This window comes from Aethalodelphis obliquidens, unplaced genomic scaffold (genome assembly GCF_003676395.1).
Source record: "Aethalodelphis obliquidens isolate GAN/ISIS:26980383/991018 unplaced genomic scaffold, ASM367639v1 scaffold17, whole genome shotgun sequence".
Taxonomy (NCBI): Eukaryota; Metazoa; Chordata; class Mammalia; order Artiodactyla; family Delphinidae; genus Aethalodelphis; species Aethalodelphis obliquidens.
This window is the reverse complement of record NW_020837961.1, coordinates 10,709,472-10,731,961: the sequence shown is the minus strand read 5'-3', so window position 1 is coordinate 10,731,961 and position 22,490 is coordinate 10,709,472. Positions and strand designations below refer to the sequence as shown.

General features: G+C 38.0%; 1 protein-coding gene across 2 annotated transcripts in view; it reads right to left on the bottom strand.

The window, feature by feature from the left end:
• Positions 1-19,747, bottom strand: part of GRID2 (glutamate ionotropic receptor delta type subunit 2) — a 1,355,750-nt gene extending 1,336,003 nt beyond the window's left edge. For both annotated transcript variants that reach the window (XM_027116924.1, XM_027116925.1), the window contains exon 1: positions 19,390-19,747. In XM_027116924.1, the coding sequence (XP_026972725.1) occupies positions 19,390-19,477 (88 nt within the window). In that variant the 5' untranslated portion in view covers positions 19,478-19,747. The remainder of the gene's footprint in view (positions 1-19,389) is intronic.
• Positions 19,748-22,490: the final 2,743 nt, after the last annotated feature.

Genomic DNA, 22,490 nt, shown 5'->3' with positions numbered 1-22,490 from the left:
TGCACCACAACTACTGAGCCTGCACTCTAGAGCCCGCAAGCCACAACTACTGAGCACATGTGCCACAACTACTGAAGCCTGCATGCCTAGAGCCTGTGCTCCTCAACAAGAGAAGCCACCATAATGAGAAGCCCGCACACCACAACGAAGAGTAGTCCCCGCTCACTGCAACTAGAGAAAGCCCACGTGCAGCAACGAAGACCCAATGCAGCCAAATAAATAAATAAAATTTTTTTAAGTTATATATTATTCTCATTTTAGAGAATGGATTTAGTCTTTTCGCTACATCCTTTTGTTATATTCTATAATATTGTTGGAGTAGGTAATCAAAAAGATGTGACCACCAGGTGGCTCGCAAGCTGGACATGGGCAATGGGAGACTCCCTACCCACTTTTCCTGTCCTTGGAATGTGTGTTCCACTTGACTTCTCCCCTCCCAGAGGCTGCTCCAAGGATACAGCCTTGAAATGTGATGTTGAGGTTGTCTGAACTGGGTACGTGACTGAACTCAGTTAAAGCCTCCGATATACAGAACTGAACCCAGTAAAGGCATACAGGCATACCTCATTTTATTGGACTTCACTTTATTGTACTTTGCAGTTATTGCACTTTTTTTTTTTTTTTAACAAATTGAAGGTATGCGGCAACCCTGCGTCAAGCAAGTCTGCAGTGCCATTTTTCCAACAGCATTGGTTCACATCATTGTCTCTGTGTCACATTTTGGTAATTCTCACAATATTTCAAATGTTTTCATTACTATTACATGGGTAATAATAATAATATTTGATCTGTGATCAGTGATCTTTGATGTTAATATTGCAAAAAGATTATGACTCACTGAAGGCTCAGATGATGGCTAGCATTTTTTAACAAGAAAGTATTTTTTAAGGTATGTACATTTTTTTAGACATAACGCTATTGCACACTTAATAGACTACAGTATAGTGGTAACATAACTTTTATATGAACCAGAAAACCCCCAAAATTCGTGTGACTCGCTTTATTGTGATATTCAATTTATTGTGGTGGTCCTGGAACCAAACCCACAATATCTCCTAGGTATACCTGTAAACTTTTTAAGATTCTTTGGGGTGGGTGCAGCCACCCAAGACAAACTTGTAATTAATTTCCCTTGCTTATTAAACCTGCCACCCAGCAATCTGTAGTGGTCTGACTTTTTTTCAGTCTCTCCCTGTCCTTCCTATAGTGGCTGGTTTCAGATTAAACCGGGAGGCTCCCAAGATGTTTAAGAAGCAACAAGTATCCTTTGGGTGTTTTCACAGAGATGAGGCAGGACTAAGGGGACTATATCTATTTATTACATTCATGATAGTGGCACCCAAGGTGGGCAAATTAGATCAATGACCCCCCTATACACTATAGAAGCACTTCAGCTGTATTTTATTTTGAATAATGGTAATTCTAAATGTACAATACAATAAAAGTCCTTTTTCATTAAAGTACCTTTAAATTAAAATTAAATTGTGGACTTTACATTCACTGTTCTATACAAATTGTGCTGATTTGGCCTCAAATAATTTACTGACCTTTAATCAGTTATAAACCTGTGGAGCTGGCTCTATTGATTAAACTCACATTAATAGGTCAATTCTAGAAGACAAGCCTAGTTTAACTGAAAAGAAAGAACAATTAGTAAATCAGTACCGATACGTAAAACTACCAAGAGAATTAAGTGCTTACCAAATCACTGTGACTTCTCTTTCCCTTTATTTTCTCATTAATACACAATTTTTCCCCACAGAATTTTTTTACATAAGCACGGAACATGCAAAATAAACATGTCAGTACAGTAAATACTAGGAGGTTTAGGCAAAAAGTGGATGCTAATATTAAAATAAAATTAGAAGGTAATTAATTAATTGATTATTAAAGCATAGACATTAAAAATAAGAAAGTAGTATGAGTTGAACAGATTATGACTTTAAAGATATAAAAAGTATAAAGTTAGGTGGATTTGAAAGAAGACTTAAAGAAGGGTCATGTCTCAAAATGGATCCAGGCAGCAGAAAGATTCTGAGCTTTTAAGTAACTAAAAACACCTCTATTGTATGGAAGTTCTGGAGCAAAAAATAAAGAGGATTTAAAAATCCATAAATTTGTTTGAGGTGTTTTGTCATATTAAACAAATAGCAAATCTCTTTGAGTTTGAAAGTGAGGATATAAATAACCAATATTTTCATAAGACAGTTTTCCTCTTTACTTGACACAATTACAAAAATCAATTAACTCTAGCCTCAGGATATTTGGCAAATGTGCACAAAAGAGAAATAAAATGTACAATTAATCACAACTATTATATTTATGAAATTTTGAGGGAAAGCAGAGAAGAAAGAGGAAAGCAAACAGTTATTTATTGAAAACTCATTCTGGGACTTCCCTGGTGGTGCAGTGGTTAAGAATCCGCCTGCCAAAGCAGGGGGCATGAGTTCGGCCCCTGGCCTGGGAAGATCCCACATGCCACGGAGCAACTAAGCCCGTGCGTCACAACTACTGAGCCTGCGCTCTAGAGCCTGCAAGCCACAACTGCTGAACCCGCGTGCCTAGAGCCCGTGCCCCACAAGAGAGGCCACTGCAATGAGAGGCTTGCGCACAGCGACCAAGAGTAGCCCGTGCTCACCACAACTACAGAAAGCCTGCACGCAGCAACGAAGACTCAACGCAGCCCAAAAAAGAAAAAGAAAAAAAAAAAGAAAACCATTCTGTGCCAGTCTTGTTTTATTTTTTCCAATTTATCTTATTTATTTAATTTACTTTTCATCTGTCTCTTCAAGATAGGTGGTTATATCTACATTTTATATATGAAAACACTAAGGTTGAGAATGTTGAAATAAACTGTCCAAGAATGATTAAAAACCAAGGCAATGAACTATATGCACAGTAACATGTTTTAGTGCAGAGAGATTTAAACTTTGTAAATCTTAGAAGAATTGAGTTCCAACCTGAGTTTGGGGAGAGAAGGAGGGGATAGAAAGGAGAGAGAGTGAGGAAGAGCGGAGTGTGTAGTCTGAGGAATAGGGTTTGGATCTGGGCTAGACTGCTGGGCTCTAAATTCTGGGAGAATTCCTAGAAGAGGGTATATATATGCTTCCTGTCCCTAGCAGCTTATGGGAATAGTTCCCCAACAACTGGGTTAGCTACCCCTCACATTATATTATAAGCAGGCTTCAAAGAAATTAATTACTCTATGGCAATATACTAGAGCACAGGTAAAATGGACCTTATGTTAATGAAAACAATTATCCAGTTTTACATAATTGGGCTATTTCTATCTCTTGGCCAATAGCCTACATTAAAACTTCTTTGGTGATGTGAATAGAATTACTTTTTTTTAGTAAAAATTATGCTTAATAGACTATTTAAAAATGCCTATCTATGCAGCATTCACCTCACTTAACCTCTTAATTTGCTCATCAGCAAAACGAGGACTCTGGACTATAGACAATTTCTAATATTCCTCCCAACTATGAGAATCCATGCTTATATATTTTCTACAGTGAGGATGACCTAAGGAACAGGGTCAGCCGAAGCCTAAAAATCGCCACTGATAAAGAAAGGAGGAAAGCCGCAGTCTTCTTTGGAGCACAGTTGGAAAAAGATGCTCTCAATTCCAGTTCCACATTTGGAAACCATAGAAACTAATAACCAGGGTACCAAAAGTGAAGAAAAGGAGATAAGGTTTATATGAACTACGCTATCAAGGGAAGAGCAAAAGTGTGAAGGTAAGAGGCCAATGCAGGGCATCACATGATCATTTCTTGAGGTAAAACCAGACTCCGGAACAGAGAGAAAGGAAAGGAAGGTTAAGAGAATCTAATGACCTTTATACCAAATTGAAGGGCACACTTCTGAGAGTGAAGGTTGTAGAGGATGACTCAATTGGATAAAACGGTAGTTATAGTGTAATTAACTTAAAATCACAAACCAGTATTTTATGCTTATCCCCTCTAAGAAAAAAAATTAATATGCACCTTTGAAACTTTAACTGTTAAGGCTATCCTCCTCTTCTTTGGAGTATTTGCTACTCTATTATATATTTTCATAAAAAATAAAAATTGCCAAAAATCTTGTTTAGGTGATGATTTCTTCTTTTAGGATGCAAAAATGAAGCAAATTTAAATCTTTGTTGTAAACTGTCTTTATATTTCTGAGAACAATTCACTCCATGTCCTTTATTTAGTTCCAGAGACATAGCATCTGAGGTTAGTTGTGAATTTATGCAATTGCCAATATCCAATGAGTTTTGCTAGGAGCAGCAGTCAAACAGTAGATAGGGAGAATGGTTGCAGAAGAATAAAGGGAGCAATTACAGATGCTAATGTCTGATATTTTAAAAATCAGTTAAATATGTTTGTCTGAACAAAGAGAACCTACACTACTTAGCTATTGTTCCTCTTTTCTGCTGCCTGTGAAGAAAAGTGCTCTAAGTAATTAAAAATAAAAACAAAACTTCAATCTATTTCTTTGATCAGCATAAAAGACCTAGATAAGAGGAAGGAACAACCTGTTGCTAAGACAGAATCACTGCCTATTGAGGCTGGGCCAAAATACAAGCTAATCACATGCCTGCAGTTAGGGCTCTGAAATGAGTGCAGCCTTGTCCCTGTTTGTCTCCAGTCGGCCTTAGTTTGTCCCTTTCACCCCAGCAGAAATCTTAATACTGCCATTTTCACTTTCAAAAGAGTCCCAGTTTGGATAATCGATTATAAGATTACCCTATTCCAAATGAAAGGGTGTGGCCAGGAAAGGCATAGCTAAATATCAGTGTCAGTGATAACAAATAACATTCTATTTCATGTAATTTGAGAGTGAAGTATCATCTTTAAAGGAATACTTAACCTTTAATTCAGTCACTTTAAGAAAGACTTTCAACTTTGATTTATATGTTGTAAAAAGGCAGAGTTGTAAACCTGAATTAATATTTTAGGAACAGAGGATAAACAGGGAACCCTATCTGATGTCAGGCATGGGATCCACTTTCTAAAGCTCAACCCAGACCCGGGACCCTGACTGTCAGTATAGTTAAATTGCAAGTTATGTCTCCTGAAGTATGAACACTGACAATTTGCGTGGTCCACAAATCCATATTTTAAATGTTACAACTGCTTATCCTTATAACAGATGAAGTGGAGAGGAAGCAGGGGCAGGAAAACTTGAGACTTTCAAAAGTCTCATCACTTTTCCAAAGACTTCAGAGCTATGAAGTGGTAAAGTGACCAAGGCAAGATTTGAATATATAACTTGGACATCAAATCGAGTTCTTCTATTTCTGGTACTATACACTGCTATGACTCTTTTAGAAACAAAAATTACCAATCATCACGATTTTTTACTAAGTCAAATCATTCAGGTTATTCTTCACCGATTCTAAATTTCTCATCCCTTAACCTACTCTAAAACCAACAAGAGAGCCTGAGAGAAAGACTGAGAAATGCCAGAAGCCTTCCTCCCCACTGGAGCACTCCACTTTCCATCCTTGGGTCTCACACAATGGATCAACTTAGGAAGAACAAAATAGAGTAAGATGGCAAAATTAAGTTCCAATAATATCACACCTAAACTGTTTTGACTGGATTAAGCGTTGACAGTATATTATAAAAACAGGCTGAAAAGCTAGACTCTAAACAATAACACGAAGACAGAAAGAAGACTGGCTTTTATCTGGATCTACTCCATTTCACTCTTCAGTTCAACCAGTGTTTTTACACACATGCAGACACACTGCTTCTTCTTTCACATTCTTCTGACTGCAGATCCATGTTTTCAAACATTTCTTATCTGAGAACACAGATCCTTAACCATGAAGTAGAGTCTTCTGAGACACTTAAAAAACGAGGCCTGAAGTCCCAACGAGATCCCTTTAGTCCCATTTCAGGCTTAGTCCCATTTCAGGCTTTGCTTCACCATCCTAGGAGGACAATTTTCCTTCCCTTCAGCTAATTATGTTTGCAGATAACGTGTAACTAAAGAATACACAATTTTATGGAAATATTTTTACCCTTCCATGTAATTCTATTAATTTACATAAGGGAATTCTACTTGCAATATTCACTAGAAGAGCAATCACGCACAAGAAATTAAAATTATCATATTTTTATTTTACCTTTGATAACCTACCATTTTGTCAAAGATCACTCCATTTTAAAGTTGTTTTGATTGGCAATGGATATCAAATAAATTAACAGCACTAGTCTCTTAATATTAGTCCCAGACCCTGATTAAAAATATGTATGGTCAAAAAAAAATATGTATGATCATATTAAGAAATGAGAATACAGATATACACTTTTAAAAGTCAGTGATAATACTGAAGTAACAATTCTGTACTGTTAAACAAGCACACACAGAAACTAAAAATCATAAGGCCCTTGCAGAACTACTATTTTCTGAATATAAGTAGCTGAAAAATATTTTAAATTATTCACATTTTAAATAGGAAATGACACTATGAGCATTGGATTGAGGGAAAAGTTAAAAAAGAATGACCAGAAAAACACTGTTATCATTTTTAGATCAAAACAGCATTGAGAGCACTATGGAGAATGTGACTTTTTTATTCTCCATTTGAGGCAGGAAGGGGGGTAGGGATTGGGAAGCTGCTGTCTGGGATATAACACCTCACTATCATGCCAAAATAATTTTGAGTTCAATCCAGATTCAGTTTCTCTCATCTCTCTCAGTCTCCTATGTTGGTGAACAGCATGCGCCTCTACTCAGTCACTTAAGATAGTACTCGACAAATGATGTTAGACTTTCTTCTTTTACTCCCACTTCTAAAGAATGACCGAGTTGACAGAGGCAAACTCCTGGGTCTCCCCTCTAAGCAAATTTTCCTCTCCATTCCCACGTGCAGTTGCTGGGCACAGCCCTGCACCAAAACATAACTGGACTACTGCCAAGGTCTTCTCCGCTCTCCACCTACCACACTGCCACTATAAAGAGCTTGTAACACAAGGCTGGGCATCCCTTAGCCTAAATTATTTACAGAATTCCCATGCACCTCATAGGGATTTTCCTAACTTTTAACCTCCTCTGTTGCCATAGCCTCCACTGTTACAATGTTTCTTCCAAACAGAATTGCTTACCATTTCCCTCTTTTGCCAGACTGTAACTCCATGGTTTTGGCAGCAGTGTGTTCCAGGTCAGGTACTGCTTTCTCATGACAGTGGTGAACAAACTTCATTTTTCTATGAGGGCCAATGTATATGGTAGGATAACTTATACAGTCCACCTTTTTTTTCCACTCAAACTGAAAAGAGTCATATATATTAACGAACACTGCATGTATAGCCATGTGCTTCCCAGTTTCTTTTCAAAAGTAAAATATTCAAATTCTTCCTTGTGGCCTATAACATAGCATCAGCTAGAAACCAACTGGGAACATACAATATAAATGCTCAGTACACAATTTGTATTGATACGAATGTCAATCCAACCGTTCTTACAAAATTACCTAAAGCGTTTAAGAAGTATAGCTGAATGAAATCCATACTGTCTTTAAAAAAAAAAATCACCATAGGCATGACCCTTGGAACTGAGCTAATCACAGGGGTCCTGGCTATCAGCAGCAATAGCCCTAAAGGGCACTCTTTTCCCAATAATAATAATAGTCTTCATCCTGCTCCCAGACTGTCATTCAGAGTATTCTTCTTTGGTGGCCTGGAAGCTTCACTCCTCTTATAATCTCAGCAGCCAAAAGCAAGTTCTAGCTTTAGAATCTGTGCAGTATTTTGAGAAAATGAAACTTCTCAACAAGCCTGTGCATATGAGCATTCAGGGGCTGATTTTCCGGTTTATGGATTATCTAAAACCCTTTGCTCCTTCCTTGCTTTTGGCCATTTCACTGCTCATTAGCATTGTCACTGAAGGATAAACAGGAAAAATAAAAGGAAAGAATCAGAGCAGCCAGTTTTGCTATGTATTAACCACTTATCAACCACAACAAGAACTCTTGTGGAGAAGAAGTAGTATTGGACAGTTAGTTTTTGAACTATCTGTTATTTTTCAATTTCCAATGTTTGTCCTATTCTTAACACCTACATAATTAAAAGCTGGCATAAATATGTTTTCCCAACAATACTTATTCCATTTGTAAAGTTAACTAATTTTACTTTTTCTGTGAGGCAATTTTCTTCTTTTGTTTGCTACAGTATAAAACTGTCATTTTCATTGATGTTTTATACATCTAGAAGAAAGTACAAATTAGTAATATGAGATAATAGTATACTTATAACTTCAAAACTAAGAGAAAAAAATTAAATGTAATTTAATTTCTCCATACCCAAGAAACCAAGTTTAATGGAAATATCTGATATGTGGCAGTAAATCTAGAAAGTTTTATTAATTACAAGGTAACTGGATCTTAAAGCCATCTCCTCTTTTACTTGACCTAACAGCGTAACTACTGACATCCATAGGAAAGGAAAAAAAAAGAGGAAAAGAGGTAAACGGCAGAGACTTTCCCTTAGCTCTGACCATGGCATGACTGTATCGACTTTGTAGCCTATAGGCAAAACAAGGTTAATGATTAACCATCAGGAAGCTGAGCAAAGAGTTTTCTGTTATAAATCAAGACCTTCTGCAAGTGGTAATCTCCTTATCCCAATTATAATCTTTTTTCTGAAATATATGTTTGCTTTATGGCACCCTTAAGGGCACCATAAAGGTGGCATTTATTGAATTATCACATACTCTAGTGCCATAATAGACCACAGTCATCCAACTATGAGTCCTAAATTGCTCTACTTTCAGCTTCCTAATGTACAATATTATCTCAGACAGCAGATATACTTAAAAATTCTTAAAGGATGGGAAAACATGTCTTATATGAATACATACTGAACTGTGCACATATAGTAAGCACTGAATCAAAAAAATTCACATGGTTTTCACGTAACCTTAAAAATATTTTTTCTGCAAATAGAATATGAGGATGTAGATCATGATTTCTCAGGGTGACAATAATGAATTATAAAAAATGTACAAAACCCACCATGACTACACCACCAGGAAACTGAAGAGTAATCCCCTCAACTCTGTGCATGAGCCACCTACCACACTAAAGAAGTGTTAATTTTTTTTTTTTTAACGATTTTGTTAAGAAGAAATTTATAATGGTTTTCATAAAGGGCATGCCTCCTCTGGGCTATGCTGAGAGTTGCTGGTATTTCTAAAAAGAAAATTGACTGGTTTCCTGTTATCACCATTCAAAGAAGCAACAAAGAAGAAATAAGGACTGAAGGGCAAGATAGTAATTGCCACTGCACCTCTAACACAATTTTATCTGTTGTCAGATTGCAGAAATTACAGAAGGAAGAATTAGTCTTCCAGATTTTAATTCACCATGAACTACATGCAACAGAACAACAGACCTGACTCTCTTTTTCCAGTTTAGCTCCAAAGGTATTACCTAGCCTTCAGTTTTTAAGATAATAAGCCTATCTAAAATGTGCTCCTCATGGGGCCTGTCATTTTAATGATATCAAGGTTAAGTATACTAAGCACTTCACCAATTTTAGTGGCCCATTCCAACTTAAATTTGGATTTAAATCTGCTAAGCATTTCCTTCAAACAATTGTATTTCACCACCCAGGAAGTTATGAAGTAGCAAGTTTAAAATATCTTTTAATGTTATATACTTCATTAATTATATTCTTCAGCTCCAGCCATAACACAGCATGCCTTCTTTAACAGTCATTGCTGTGCCCAAACCACAGGACTCCTATCCCCTCACTGTTAATGTATTCTATGTTTATACGTCAATTAATAGATGTAACCAAGCAGAAACAACCATGTGATATTCATATTACGTTGTTTCCATGAGACAAAATGTTTTTATGGAGGAGATAGTACAGGAAATGACAAAGAACACAGAAAAATATCATTCATCTGTTATTGGTATTCTTATTTTAATACAAAATTAATTATTTTATCTGCAAAATCAATACATAACAGTGTATTAATAGGAGACCAATAAAAGAACTGAGATGCATTTTCAGAAGGCTGAATTCTGAGGTTAGAAAATGTGGAACACTTTTTTTCCTCATTTTCACCTATGTCTAAAGATCTGTCAGCTATGGTATAGCACAAATAGAAGTGAAATTTCCATAAAAGGAAATATTTAAATGTGTTACTGAAAATTAGTATCACATGAATTTATTTCATCTATTTAATTTCTATGTGGCAATATATACTACCTTGTGAAAAACTATACTCTTTTAATTGTTCCAAAATGATTTTTTAAGTAAATTAAATGCATAATAGAATTTAATTAGAGGAAACCTATATTCAATACAAATGTCTATTGTAACAAGATAATTCTATGCCATTTTAATGCCATTTACATAGGAATAATGTATGTTCCTAAAATTAGCACATTACTAAAAGACTAAATGTTGATTCTATCTGTAATGGTATATCACTACTCCATAAGATATAATCTACTCATAATTTCAGGTAAGAAAATTTTACCTAAATTTGAGTGCTAATCTGGGAAACTAAATGAAACAAAACTGCAGAACAATTAACAGAGTCTATTTCAGAGAGGACATATAAGCTTCTTTGGCTAATTCTACTGGCATTAGCCCAGTATCACTTGACCGGAGGTTACAAAACAAAACAAAAACATCAATAACCACCAAAAAACAAAAACAAAAACACAGTTCTATTTGAACAGCTGCCATCCAAACTCAGGAATCAAATAGGTCTGAATAAAAAAGAACATTTTCTTTTGAATCCTCTTATTGAAAATTTTCTTATGATTGAACCTTTAAAAAATTACTGTATATCCCAACTCCCACCATTAAAAACAAAACCCTCCCTTTACCTCATGTTCCCACCCCACCATACCCATCTCTCCCTTAAAGCAAAACTCATGGAGTTCCTCCAGTCCCATTAAATCTTTGATTCCTTGCCAACCTGTATTTTGTCCCTTCAGTCTACTGAAAGCAATTCTGTCAAAGTCATTTTTGTCCTCAACATTTCTAAACCCAGTAGTCAAGTGTCAATTTTCATCCATATAATTTGATAGGGTGTTTGATTTCCCCCTTGAAATATTTTCCTCACTTGGCTTCCAGAACACCACACAGTCCTAGCTTTCTTTCTAACTCACAGGCCACGCATCTCTCTCTTCTCCTGGATCCTCTCTGTCTCCCTGACATCGACATTTTGCGATGCCTGTGGTATATAGTCTTGGACCTCTTCTCTTTGCACGGTTATTCCTTAAGTGTGCTATCCCCTCCCATTGTTCTAAAGATCATGTCTGTAATGATGAATTCTAAATGCAAATGCTGAATTCCTAACTCCCCCCAAAATTCCAGACTAATGTAATCAACCGCCAGCTTAAATTCTCAAATTTGACGCCTAATAGGAATATCAAGTGTAATAAATGCAAATTCTGACTTTTATCTAAAACTTGATCACTGTCCCACATTCCCAATTTTAGTCACCCACTTGCTTAGGTAAAATACCTTGGAAGCTTCATTACTTCCTCTGGATTTCTCCCAGCAGAACATTCCATCACAAAATCCTGTTTATCTTCAAAATACATCCGCAATCTTACAACTGGTTCAGCTACCAACTATTGGAATAGTCCAATTCACTACCATCAAACTGATCTTCATATTTCTACTGCCATCATTCCACCCAAGCAGAGAAGGTTATCTTTCTAAAACACAAAGCATTACGTATCGTGTTTGATCTCAACCCTCCAGTGGGCATCCTACATACCTAGATTAAATACCATACCATGACCTATAAGCCACTATAGGATCTTCCCTAGCTGCCTCTCAGAACTTATTTCCTTCTACTTCCTGCTTTGGTCATTAAACTCCACATTTGCCCCACACTGACTCTTAAGATGTTCCTTAAATGAATTAAGTAGATTCCTTAGTGTCTTGTCTCATGGCCATTGCCTTTGCTATGCCCTCTGGCTGAAATCCTTTTTCATCAGATATCCACATGGCTGATTTCATTTTTTTCTTAATCAAGTCTCTGCTCCAATGATCATCTCCTCAGAAGGTCTTACTAGATGACCCTACTCGAAATAGGGTGCGATTCCTTCATTTTTCTTCATAGCATTTAGCAGTAACTGACATTACAACTTGTATATTCTTCTTTATCTGGTTGCCACCCCCATGAGAATGTAATTCCTTAAATACAAGGACATAGGTTACTTGTTCGACATTTTAATTCCAGGACCTAAAAACAGTAGTTCATAAAGAGTAGGTTCAGAATAAATGTCTGTTGAATGATAGAATATTCTCCCACTGAGCACACATACTACGTATTGTTAATAATGCCTACCTTACCCTGTGGTTTCAGGGTAACTAGCTTCTAGAATTATGATTTTGATAATGAAGGAAACATCTTTTTAAGATTAGTTGGGAAAAATCAAGCACTCAGAGCAATAAAGTGAAATTATTCATTTTAAAAACATTACTTTGAATTATTTGGGGATGAAGAAAAAAGTTTAAGAACTGTTGTTTTAATAAAATTAATAACTTGATCTTTTTTCATGTATAAAATATGTTAATAAGGACCTTGACTACAGAGTGATTTAAAATTTTTTAACATACACAGGGAGACCTTTTGGTATTTAGTTTCTTGTGCTTGCCTCTAGGCTTCCCTCTAGTCACTCAAGAAAGCTTTCAATGGGTCATCCTAGCCTCAGCTTCACATTTGATAACCACTTGGTAAACAACAGCAGGGTAAAAGCCGGAATACCTGAAGAACACTGAAGAAACACTGGCTATTTCTTTTATATGCTACATTTTTGAGTGGTGCCAAACGTATGCTAATATTCCTGGTGTGCTTGGAGTTGGCAAATTCTAAAGGCTCCTGTAGTCCATGCTGGTTAGAACATAAGACTACTCATTCCTCCAGTCAGCCTTAATGTACGCTAGTATTGTGGGATACACTAGCACTGTATGTAACATCTTAGTATTAACGCTAGAGAAAACAAAAACAATGTAAAACAAAGAACAAACCCAGCTCTCTCTTCTGATGCTGAAGTTATCTAGAATAGCTGATGAACAAATATTAATTCTTGTTCACACCAAGAAAATCTTCATTCTAAGGGATCCTTAATTTGAATGATTAAGGTTTTATGCTCCATTTATTTCCCCTTGTATTTTTTTTTAATTCACTCTAAACCTAACTATTAAAAATAGCTATATGAACCACACTTGACTGTATCTCTTCCCCCAATTCCTCAAACACAGGAATTTGTCTTCATTTTAGGTCATATAATTGTAGAGCTTAAATGAACATTAGTCTAAGTCTTGTTTTAGGATTGATAAAAATGAAGACTAAAGAAAATAAGTAACTTCCCAATATTGCTCAGTTAGCTATCTATAAAATTGGTAGTTAGCCCCAAACCCTCTAAATTCTAATCCAGAACATTTTTACTAAGACTTACATCTCCAATTTTTCACATTCATCTGAAATTTGTGTCCACATCCAAATGCTAAAATTCACCTATTTAAATGACCTAAATCCACAGATGTCCTCTTAATAACCAATCATAGAATTACGTCAGTACGTTTCCCCGTACCCTTTTGACATCCATCTGATCACTTAATTTTACTCTGAATTTTTAATAGCACATTATTCCAACGAGTTTATTAATTAATACTGGCACAGGGCAAGGTCTACCATAACATGATAACCGGTTCATTCATTTAACCTAGTATTCCATTCTCTAATTTTGTGGCTTTGTCAATGTAAAAACTAATGTATCAGAATAAAAGTGACCTAAGTTTCATCCTCCGTTAGTCTTATTATAGGATATGCTAGAAGGAAGATCTTGCCTCTTAAACAAATTAAATAAACAGGAAAATTACTACTTGATAAAAGACACTGATTTTGTATTACTACACAAATCCGATGGCACTGGTGGTAGTGGTGGTGGTAGTAGTATGTGTGTGGAGGAAATTAATTAATACATGAAACTTAATATTTTCCAGGCTAAAATTATCTGAAAACATATATGATCCTGCACAAAAGTCAGTGGTTGACATTTTTAAAATATATTTATATTTGTGCCCATGTATTTTTTCCATAGCTCTGTGTATGTGTTTCATGTTACAAACATCAATCAGTTTGGGACCTTAAATATTCCATAGGTAAGCAGTTACTAATATCTGTTTACACCAGCATTATTAAGCATATCTGAATACTATTTGATGTCTTAGATTTTTCCACAGATAGTATTAGCTCAAGAGTATATTTCTGTTGTACTTTAAATTTGTGAAATAGTTACATCACTAGATCTAGCAATCTATCTAGAGAACACAGAATGTTGATATGCCCTAGAATTAAATTCTTACAAGAGTCAGGGATAATATTTCTTTTGTTGTTGTTGTTATTTTTTGAATTTTTTTTATACAGCAGGTTCTTATTATCTATTTTATAAATATTAGTGTATATATGTCAATCCCAATCTCCCACAGGGATAATATTTCTTTTTCTGGTTTGAAAATAAAAACCACCTGTATCTTAGAGCATCACAATCCTCATTAAATGGCATTTTCTTTTTCTGAGAATTAAAAAAAATAGTTCATGGGATTTGCAAGTAGGACTACAAAGGAACAGCTCAGAATGCAGTGACACCTAATGGCAAAGCTCTCTTTATAGGGCACAAATGTATTTTCTAATAAACATTATATTTTTAGTCAAACTGAGTATTGCTACTCACCAATACCTTATTATCTGAAACATCATGAAAATCCAATAGCAGTGCCAAATACTTCACTTTTTAATACTAAAATAATATATGAAGGTGAAAGGATACTAACCTTCCGGATTAAAAGTGTGGTTTTAAAATTACAATATCTCTTTGAGATAAAATTACAGCATGATAAACTTAGCCTTGGAGATTAGAATTAAATATAATACATCTCCCATTACTCATAACAACCTCAACTGGTTTCTATTGCTGGATAAGTTGAAAGTTAATGACCTTGATTTTTATTCATATTTGAATTAGAATTTACAGGAGATATTTACTGGATGTACATTTCACTTGGAGTAGAAAGCAAAGTTCCTCAGTGTAATGGCTTATTAGTCATGTCACAGTTGATATTGTTGATTAATAACACTGTCTAACTTAATGCACATCTGAATTGCACTTCAAACAACTGTATTATTGATATAGAAAGACATACCTCATAAAATATAACCTCATTTTAAATTTAGAAGCTACTTCTTAATACTTTCTAGAAGTTTACACTATATGTTATCCATAACTCAGGGAGCAAACAACTACTGTAAATAATAAAAGGATAACTTAAATCATTGAGATATCCCATACAGTGCAGGATCCTTGATGACTCTTGAAGGCTATCATTAACCAATGCAAATCATGTAAAGAGTTGAAAAAGAAACAATTTGACAGAAGACACAGTACAACTTCTAGAAACGCTTCTACATTCTGTATTTGATAAAATAGTCCTCAGTGTGCCAGTAATGAAAACTAATGCTTTAAATTTGCCATCTATTATTGTTTATAATGTGGTGACACATCTTATTCACCCACCAATTTTGTACTTTAAACTTTCTCATAATGAAAATATTCTGTGAATTGTCTTAGGCTTCTCAAACATGTCATAGTTTATGACCTCAGAGGACAAAGTATCATTTGCTTATGAGAAAAACATGAATAAGGGTTTCATTTCTATTTCCTGTTGGCATAAGGTATTTTACTATGACTGATAACAATAAAAACATGCTAGTGATTTTTATAATATATGAATAAGTACACTTGAGTGCTCCCTTGCAGAGATATATAACTGAGGATAGCTCATTTCAATGAGGTGGTACAGGTACAGGTACCAGATATAGAAATGAGCACACATTAAACTGTTAAAACATGAGATCCTCCGTATTAGATATGAAGCAAAACACAAACTGTGCAGTTGACTGGAAATGCAACCTAATCCCTGCTTAATTAAAGCAGTGCTCTAAACTCCCGTTGTGTATAGGGAGTAAAGAGTGTGGGACGACTGATGTATGAAGAAAATAGCAGTCAGCATGGCTAATCTCAAAGACTTTGGAGCTTTCAAGCTACATAAATCAGAGTGACTTTTGAATAGCCTCATGAAACACAGTATCATTACCATTCCACTCATGACTTTCTGGTTCTTCCTACAGCATGCAGATCATCAGGAAACTTCTAAGCAATCAAGTAATGGGGGTCTGATGAAATTAATCAATGCACAGGCTCAAAGTAGAAGCATAATTCAAAATTGCACAGTTTTTATATGTCAAAAGACCTTTACTTGGTGGGAGGAGGGGCAAAGAAGATCACAATTGAGGTGATTCATTTCTAAATACTGTGTGTATTGCATGTGCATGTGTATTAAACAAGAATATGTAATTATCAAGTATCTTTAAAATATGATTTAACAGAAATTCAAAGTAATTACAATATTAGTGCATTTTTGACTGAAATAAATACATTTCCATTTCAGTCATTAGTGTTTAACCATTATATCTCATCATTGTAGTGAACTAATGTGCTCAAAAAATATATATATTAGAGTTTAAAATACATAATTGACTTTATTAAAACTACCTGCATGAAATAAAAACAAAGAGAAAGAATGGACAAAGTTTTCAAACATATAATTTGGTTCAATACCAAAAAGATTCAATATTTAAAGAACCTATTAGAGCAGTGTCTTTTCATCTTTCAAGCTCGCCTGAACTACATATGGCAGCTACTGTCTACCTGAACACATCATATGAGTCTGTGAAAACCTTTCATTTCCGCTTATCTCCTTACATCTATAGAGTTGAAATATTCACTTTCCCTCCAGTGTCATCACTTTCATCCCTTTAGTCCTGAAATAATACATTCCCCATAAGCATACTTGTCACATTAGATACTTAAATGAAGACTATCACCTCCTAAAGATAATTAATTCTCTTTTCCTATTCAACCAAGTAAGTAAACTGATCCAATGAATATTAACTGGTACTTTAAAATTTTAATATGGGCATTCGGTTTTGAATTTATTATACTTTGGCCAGGGTGGGGATGGAAGGGAAAGGGGCTTCTAACCTCTGAAGTGCACATAAATTAGACTTGGTCCTTTTTTTTTTTTAATTTAATTTAGGAGGTTACATTTTTCAGTATATTATAAAAGATATGAAGCATTTGAAACAACCATCAATTTGCTAGCTTCATGGCAATATTAGATAGTCTATAAAAGAAGTTAATGCTCTTGTCTAATGTACTAATTGCAGTCAAATTAATTGTCTGAGAAGTAACTACTTCTTTCAGTAGTATATACATTTAATTCATACAATCAGCTTTCTAAAGAAATCTGTAATTTGTACATAGTAACTTTTTGGGGGGATCTGGTTACAAATAAGCAAGCTGTGTCACACTGACAGACAACAGAATGCCAAAGAAATAAAATACAAGTTGTGTTCTATTTTGAAACAAATGCCCAGACTGCATTGCAAAATAGTATTCATCTAGTAGAGGACAGCAAGAGCTGTAGGTGTTTGCAAATAATGTATTTATCGTTTAGACCACAGAATAAGCAATAAAATAAGCATTTATCCACAAGCCTCCCTCCTGAGTGATGATGAGTATAAGCCAGAAACCCCTCATCATAACATGAATATAAAGGTACCATGGTAATATATATCAGCATTCCTGCTCCAGTCGTTTACAACTGGACATAAATGTACATCATTTCTTTAAGAGGAGCACACGTCATTTCTGAACTCTATCAGAACATTACTGAGACCCTCCATGAGACAATTTCTCCCTGAAAAGTTCTGAACCCACAGACACTGTTGCCCCAGGCAAAACGTGACCTAGCAGACAAGCTATCTAGTGCTTAATTCACTAAACGTGTTAAGTGCAAGGTTTTCTGAATCCTGACCTCATCACCCCTTGCACAGAGATATATTCGGTTCTATTGATATAAATGATAGCGAATGGCAGACGTGTTTACAAAGACAGCCTCTGAGATCAAGAGAGGGAGCCCCCTGGAGCTGAGGGGCTGGCCGCTGTGGACTCGCACACCAGACACAAGCCTTTAGCTCAGGCAGGCACAAAGGCACAACCTCCACCTGCAGCAGGATCCCCTTCCAGGACACGTGTGTGTGTGTGTGTGTGTGTGTGTGTGTGTGTGTGTGTGTGTGTGTTGCGCGGGGGAGGGGCAGGGGGCGGAAAGGGGAGATGCTGCGACCCATCTGTCGCCTCAATTTGCAGAGCATCAAGCCGTGTGGACACATAAAAGTCCTGCGCCCGGAAAAATTCCTCAAGGGGGGCCTCTCCTCAGCGCAGTAACTGAACCCCGCTGGCCCGCGGACGCGAATTTCCGAAAAGGAAATCGTCGCATTAACGCAGAAAAGGCTGCAAGAGCCGGTCTCGGTTCAGCTCTCACGGATTAACAAGTGAGAAGAGTTGGAGCCTGAAGCCGCGAGCGCTGTGCATGATAATGACGTGCAGCCCGCGCCCGCCGCGGCCAGACCCGGCCCGTCTGGGTGCCAATAGGTAGGGCCACGAGCATCTCCAAGGCGGCTCGGCGTCCTTCCCGGACTCAGGCCGCCCGTAGCCCAAGCGCCTTTGCTCTCGGCCTTGCGCTGCAACTCAGAGTTGACGGCGAGGCGAGGCCAGGCGGCTGCTCGCCAGGCAGCCCACGAGGGCGGCGCGCGCGCATGTCCTCCCGCGTTTCCCGAGCGCCCGGGGCCAGTCTCGCCGCCGCGCCAGACCCGGGAGCGCGAGCGAGGCAGCGAGGTGCGCGGCTCCCAGTCGCGAGCACCGCGCAGCTGAGAGGACAGGAAGCGGAGACGGAGGCTGGGGGCTCAGCCAGCAGCCCGTCACCGTCGCACGCGCTGCGGCGAGCGCGGCCCGCTCACGTTGCAAAACCACCTGTTCGATCCGAAGGGCGCTCTTCCCCACCCCCACCTCGCACCCCAGCCCTTTTCGCCTCACGGGTGACACCTCAGTTCCCTCAAAAGGTACTTTTTTTTTTTTTAATGGAGCAAATGTACATCCGGGAAATAACATGGAAGGTAGAGTCGATGAAACTTCTTTTCCTCACACACCAGAAGCCCCCCGCGCTCCCCGGCACGCACGCACGCTGAGGTAGATTCGAGACCCTCAAGCATACAGCCCACACTCCCCGATTCACCGCGAAACAACAGCACCAGGCAAGGTTCGAGCATCCGCATCCTTTCAGAAAGCTGCCCAAGTGTGAGGGAAGGTAGCGGTAAGGGGCAAGGAACCGAAGCCAGCGGCAACGAGCCACACAGAGGGCGGAAAGGGGGAAGGAGAGGGGGAAGCAAAGGGGAAATATCTGCGAGCCGAAACAGTAAAAGTACCCACGGGCAGCGCCAGCCCTTGCTTACCGATGTGAATGATAGAATCCGCACTCGCCGAATCCAAGGTTCGAGACCACCAGAAGGACAAAACCAAGAGCAAGGGTAAAACTTCCATCTCCGCCTATGCTGATTGTCTTTGAGGATGGATTTTCTTTCAATATTTAAAAAAAAAAAAAGTCCAAAGAGTTTGAGGTCACGATAGTTTAGCACAGCTTTTTCTTTTTTTTCTTTTTGTCCCCCTCAATTCCTGTTACCAGACCAAAGCTTTTATAATCGTCGCTGAGGAAGGCAGAGCGAATAAGAGAAAGAGCCCAGCCTGAGGAAACCTCCTTAGCAAAGCCGTGTCACTTGGAGGGGAATTTTGGCATCGCCAGAGTTGTTTGCAGTTTGGCTTTTTTAAAATGTATCCAGCCTCGCTGCTCCCGGGCAGGGGGAGAGGCTGGAGCTCAGACCATCCCCATCCGTGCGCCGGGGCCGTGGGTCTCCGGTCCCAGCTCCGCCGCAACTTCCAACATACCAACCCCCTCCTCCCCGCTCACGCCGGATGTTCCCCTCCCCCTCCCCCCAAGCGAAAAAGCCCCCCCCCCCCCCCCCCGCCCCAACGGCCCGCAGAGAATCACTTGTCTTCGCTGCCAAAATAAAATCTAAGTGGAAAGGAAAGATTAGGAGATTCCGAGCGGAACAGCCAGATTCCAGCAGGGAGGGGAAAAAGCCCTCTCCAAGAGGGCTGGTGAAAGTGAACTTCAAGGTAATGCAGATAGTAATGCAGAGAAAATTCCCCTTCTGCGCGAGGAGGGAGCGGAGTTCGTCAAGGCGGGCCCGGGGAGCCGGTTCGCTCGGGCGCGGTGGCGGGGGAGTTACGCCGGGCGCGAGCTGCGGGGCTGGGCCGGAGGAGGGAAGCCGCCGCGGGCCGCAGGATGCTTTTGGAGCGATTCGCCTGGCGGGATGCAGGAAGCGAGCAAGGAGCGAGCCTGGCAGCTTCAGCACTAGACCCACGTTGCCTAGAAATGGATCACCTAGGAGAACGAGCGAGCCCGCGAGAGAGCGGTGCTGTTAGGCGGAGAGAGGGGGAAACCGAGAGAGGAAGAGCTTCTCTCTAATAACCACCTCCTCCCCCTATCTGCAATACAAGGGAGAAACAAAATACTGCTCTCATTTCCCCTGGAATCTTCAACCGGGACTGAGAAAAAGGCAGGACTCTAAGAGAAAAGACGTTGACGCCTTTTTTTTTTTTAAAACGAGGTTAAAGGCAACCTAAAAAAGCCACCCCAATTATTAAACCTTGCTATCGCTATTCTCCAACAGGTATCAGACTTTTTCTAGTCTTTGCCTGGAATTAGTCACATTGCTTAAAAACAAATTAGGGACACCTGGTCACTAAGGGAAAAAGAGACCTAGAAAGCTTTTAATGAGATTTCAATTATAAAGTTATAAAAAGGAGAGGACGTGCTAATTACCTTTTATACAGTGATTTTTTTTCTGTCTCCAGTGTATTTCTTAGGTAATCAGGAGAGAGTAAGGATAAAGAAGATCTTGAAATTTTAAACATGTAATAATTAAATGAAACAGAAATGCATGCTTCAGTGAAACATTTGATAAAAACGTTACATTGACTAGCTTGTCCACAGCCCTGTGTGTATATAAATGCAGAATGAGGAAGTTGGTTGCTTCTCCATGGAAAGAGCTGAGAAAGTACTGAATGACAGCCTCCCAATACCAGAATGAAAGGATTTTCTGCAAGCATACTCCTCAAAAGAAAATCCTTAGGATTGTGGTTTCCTTTCTTCTCATGGTTAACTTACATCCAGTCTGGCCTCATTTCAGAATGGAGATTTGTTAACACAACCAAGTGAGTAGTGCAGGCCAGGTATAAATGGGCCCAATATTATTTCAATCATAATTGGAATCTTTGGGGAATGTTGCCACGTGGCATGTATGGATATCAAACTCCTCAACCTTTCAGAGCCCTCCCTTATCTCCAAATATGGCACAGCTGTTTTCTTCTTACACTCTCACTTGAGCCCTTCTCTCTAGTCTGGTGAATTAGGCTATTATTTCTCCAACCGTAATTGTATATCACTTCTGTGAATGGCTTCTTTCATTCACCTTGCGTATTTTTTCCCTGAACATTCTAGAAAATGCTGTGCTGCCATATTGTTACTTAGGTTAATCTGTTGGAAGGTATCTATTCATCCTCCCAACCACTCTCCTCAGGCACTTCAAGGCTTAGTTCACATTTTGCCCATGATGTCATATCCAATCCTTTAATATGGAATCATATGGAATAAATCCATCTTCCTTCTGTGTTCTCATAGCGCACTCTACCTTTGATTTAGAGTCAGACAGAATGACTTCTGAACTAGACCATTGATGCCTTGAGGGTGAGGACCATAGCTTATTCATATTTTATTCACTGCATCATTTTACATAGAGCCCCTTGGTTGACTTGAAATTAATTCATCACTTCCTTCTGAATTTGGCATAAATCAGTGCTTCCAAAAAGCCATCACTGATTAATTCCTCTCAATTTTCATCATTCCTTTATTTTTTCCATTAGTACATGTTGATTCAATATTGATTTTATTGATGTTGTTGATATCATTTTACTTCTTCAAGGGTTCTGTGTCGATTTCATGGATCATATTTTGTTGTTACAGATAATGAAGTCTTTGAAAAAAACAGATTTATCTCCCCCATAGCTTGCTTCTGTTAAATTCTTCACAAGGGTATTTTAAAAATTGATGAGTCACTATCTGCTCAATCAAGAAAAAAGTTGTGAAGTAACCATTAACATGGAAAGAACACTAATATCTTAGAGTCAGAGAACGGGAAGGAACTTCAGAACATTAGCTAGCCCAGTCCTTGCTTAATAAATGTCATTGCTGGGGATAGCTAAATTTAGACAATTCATACTATCTTCACTCTTGGAAATCTGTTCTAGTGTATTATGAACAAAACATTTTCATTATTCCAAAATCATCCAAATAATTTCTATGTCCAATGAGTTATAATTAATGGGTTTTGTATGGAATATAAGTTTTAAAACATTTTAAATTTTTGTGTAAACTATATTTTCTATTTTAGAAAATTGCATATTGTGATATAATAGTTAGACTTTTAATGTGTAA